The 3,985-nt window shown below is 35.9% G+C and overlaps 1 protein-coding gene across 1 annotated transcript in view; it reads left to right on the top strand.

Annotated features, from left to right (window-relative positions):
* Window positions 1-360: 360 nt before the first annotated feature.
* APOB (apolipoprotein B) overlaps window positions 361-3,985 on the top strand; it is a 37,264-nt gene continuing 33,639 nt past the window's right edge. The window contains 2 exon segments of the mRNA XM_009319650.1: window positions 361-475; window positions 2,187-2,225. Coding sequence (XP_009317925.1) covers window positions 418-475; window positions 2,187-2,225 — 97 coding nt within the window. The 5' untranslated portion in view covers window positions 361-417.

The following is a 3,985-nucleotide window of genomic DNA, read 5'->3' as shown; positions in this document are numbered from 1 at the left end:
TAATTTATGCATTGTAATCGTTCCTATGTAGATGTGGGAAATTTATTTGAATACATTGTTAGAGTCTGTAGCTGAGGGATTTTGCTTTTAAAACTCTGTTAACGAAAAAAAACAATGAACTGGAAGAGCGACTTATCTCCAGTATATGCTCAGTCTTCTGCCTTCAGGGACTCCCAGCAACCAAAGCAGAGCATTGTCTGGAGCGCAGTGAGGATCTGGGACTCTCACCTTTGGACCTTTGGCAATTTGCTCTGAGCTTTCTAAACCGTTTGCCTCAGCTGCTTGCTACAGACTATATAAATGGAGGTCCAAGTCAGAAGGCTCACTCTCCCTCTGAGGCGGTAGGGAAGAGGTGAAGAGGGGAGGGAAGGAAAAACAGAGGAAAAGAAAGAGCAGCAAGAGGGTTCGGGGCTCACCATGGGCCCTGTGCAGCTCTTGCTGCTCTTGCTGCTGCTCAGCAGTGGTGTTCTCACACGTAAGTACTGCCTTTTATGATAGTGCTTTTTGCTGCTTTATTTATGAACCTGTTAAAACAACAATAATGCAAAAATCAACAGGACAATGGCTTATAGAATTAGAGTAAGTGTGGCAAAGATACCATCTCTTCCCTTTGTAGGACTGGGCGATCATAGGACGATCCCTACGTAGAAAAAGTCACAAATGTCCCCTGCTGTCTTTTGATCAGATTTAATGTATTTTGCAACTTGTAAGGAATTCACATAATTTATTTTGACCTAATAGTTTTTCGGTAATGCTGTCCTTTTAAACCCCCATGGAGATGCTGTAGCTCGGGGATACCATACAGACTTGTCCCAGCTGTTGCTAGCCTATTTTGTGGCAAATGTGAAGACAGAGAGCAATAAAGCAAAATGTATTTGGCTGGCAATACTGACATTTGAAATACAATTTTGTGTTAAAGTGATGTAGTCATCAGTAGTAGTAGTAAAAGAAGTAGGCCAGTAAAGTTTTTTTCCCTAAGATTAGAAAAGGCAGCCTAGGTCAATATGGTGCTGTGGATTGTGAGCTATCCTTGCTTCCCAAGAAGTGGCTTTTTAGCAGCCAACACTGTTGTGTTACTTAAGACTTCAGGAACCTTAAGGGGGAAAGTGAGTCTGGAGCCAATTATGCTGGTCGGGTTTTATATGCAGATCGAATTCATCATAAATACACCTTTCTTGAACCAATATTCTGTTGTTGACTGATGTTATACAATTTTAAAGGATGCACTTGTTTCTAATGGTTATTAATAATGTTATATACTGTTACTATTGTAATAGTAATAGTAGTATTACTGTTGCTATTGCTGTTACTGTAACTAATGTTACACTCTATTTCTATAGAGTGGTCAAACTTAGAATTCCCAGAATGAAAACTTGGAACGTGTGCAGAGAATATTGTGAAAAGTGCTGGCATTCACATGTGATATCCTGAAGAATGACATACCCTCAAATGAATGCAGCAAATTTACTAGATTATATTTTATTTTATTTTATTTTATTTTATTTTATTTTATTTAAATTGAGTCATATGGGACATACCTAAGACAGATTGGAGCAAATGATTCTTCTTAACTTGAATAGGCTTCCAAGCAGTGGAAGCCAATCTTTTCCTCCAAAGAATGAACTCTCAATATTCAGAAAAGATTTAATAGCAGAGAATTGTAGTATTAATCGTCAAAGTTGTCCTTTTTTAAATGTACAAAAAGCAAAATATAGCCATTCATCCATTATGCAGTATTTTTGTGTGCTCAAATAGACTAAAATTTTAAAGAAATCTGTGTTATATGGTACATTTCATGTGTCTACCTCTACATTTTGTGCCCATCATTTATAAACTTTCTATTTCACATAACATAGGCCTTTTAAAAATACTTGTTAACCTAGAATATGATCCTTCTCAGTTTAAATCAAAATAATTTAATTTAGTGACTCAAAGATCCTATTCTGATATCTTAGTTCACAATATCAAGGCAACTACTGTAACTCCCTTTAGATTTGACTTTGTACTGTCAATGTTAATAGTAGCTTTGTTTTTTACATCAGTGTGCCATACTACACCAAAAGTTGGTATGAATTAAAAAGGTCTTACAATGAATATGTAGTATTTCCATTTATATTTCCATAGCCCTTTTTTTATAGCTATGAACTGCTTTTCCAGCTTTTAATTCTTGGTTTTATTCTTTGCAGAAGAAGAAACGCCTGAAAGTGGAAATCCAGGATGTTCAAGTAACTGATTTCTTGCATCTGCTCTTGTTATCTTATGTCACTATATTAACTGAATACATCTTTCAAAGCTTGACTTTTCCTATTCCATAAATCTCTTCCTCTGAAATAACTGAAACAAAAGTGATGGCAATATTCTGAAGTCCTTATTGCCATTTATTTTAGGTATTTAATTATCCATAAGGCTTGGCTCAAAGAATTTCAGAAGTTTTCTAAGGTCGGAGAAGCTGAGATTGGGTTTCTAAACTTTTAAAAAGCTCCCATTAAGAAACTACTTTCTATTGTTTTGTTGATTTCTTAATTGTCAGGTGCAAATTCCTTAATCTAGAAATCCCTGTTTATAAGATGTGAAGCTTTAGCAGTGAGGTTACGTATAATACACTTTACTGTGGGCTGAATCTCACTTCTCATTTACCCTTCACAGTGGCTGCTAAACCTACAGAATTGCACTTGGCTATCTAACTAAATACCTGTAGAATAAATCATCAACTCTGTCAGCAAGGACAGCAATTTCTTTAAACAAGTCAAGACTCAGGAAATGCTGACTTTATGCCCTGTTTTTATAATGAACTCTGACTGGCCCTGACTGCTTGGTTAGATACATAATGTTCCACCATAGGGTCAAAGTACCGAATGAGTTGTTTTGTTCTTTGTCCCTTTGGATCTTCAGGGTTTTTTTCCCTTGTTGGATGCTTCAGCACCATCTCCAGGCAATTGGGTTTATTTCAGCTGCCTGAACCAACTCAAAGACTTCTGGGCTTCATTGCCAATTTCTTGTGTATTTTTGATACAATAAATTATTTGGTATTTGCATTTCTAATCTTATCATTTCCCTATTCCTTTTGCATTTATTTCTGTTAAAAGCAGGAAATGAAGCAATAATTAGCCTTTTGGCTTTAGCATAGTAGATACTGGTGTTGCGAAAATTTCTGAGAATGTACAGTTAAGCAGTGTTATAGTCCAGGATAGCCAAAAATGACAGGGATAGTGTTGAATTTTTTTATAGCCATTAATTTTAAGGTTAATTAGATAATTCAGTTTTCAAATGTTTGTAAGGTGCTGATTACTGTATGATAGCTAGTAGTAATCATATTAATTCTGTTTAGCAACTACATGAAAGTAATCTCAGTTAAAACACTGTTAAAGTGTGTAATGCTTATAATAGTGATAGTCCAAGGAGGAAATACGAGATTTATAGTACTATTCTGTTCTCCTCTCTAAGTATGCAATTCTGTGACGTACAGGGCAAGGTAACATTGCCATTGGCTTCTGACATGACAAATATTTTATAAAAGAAGAAGAGTAAGCTACATTCATGGCAGGTATAGGCAGGCAAAATCATACAGATTTGATGGTGGGTATGTGGGTTTACACTGAGATGACTTTACCTTTTTTTTTCTGTAAAAGTAGATGAGGATTCTAATATGTTCAGACAGTCACAAATAACCACAGAGGAGCAATTCAGAAAATTGCTTTTCACTTAGCATCACAACAGTGTCACAATCCCAGTCTAAACAGAGGGAACAGTAACTTCTGGTTCAGATAGATCTAAACTGCTCTAACACAGTCACTTAAAAATACCTGATCGTCATATGTTTAGTTTAAAATGATGCCTGCAGTTATAATGGGAGTGAATTGTAATTGAGGACATTGTTTGGCCTACATTGTGCATTCCAGACACCAAAAGAAGATCTTACATCCCTGTATTTGACACTGAGACAGTTTTTTTTTTCTTTGTGTCTCTATTACCACATTCATTCCTG

The sequence above is a fragment of the Pygoscelis adeliae genome, unplaced genomic scaffold (genome assembly GCF_000699105.1).
Source record: "Pygoscelis adeliae isolate BGI_AS28 unplaced genomic scaffold, ASM69910v1 Scaffold121, whole genome shotgun sequence".
In the NCBI taxonomy this organism is placed as follows: Eukaryota; Metazoa; Chordata; class Aves; order Sphenisciformes; family Spheniscidae; genus Pygoscelis; species Pygoscelis adeliae.
Note: the sequence above shows the minus strand (reverse complement) of the source record. Positions and strands in the feature narration are given on the sequence as shown.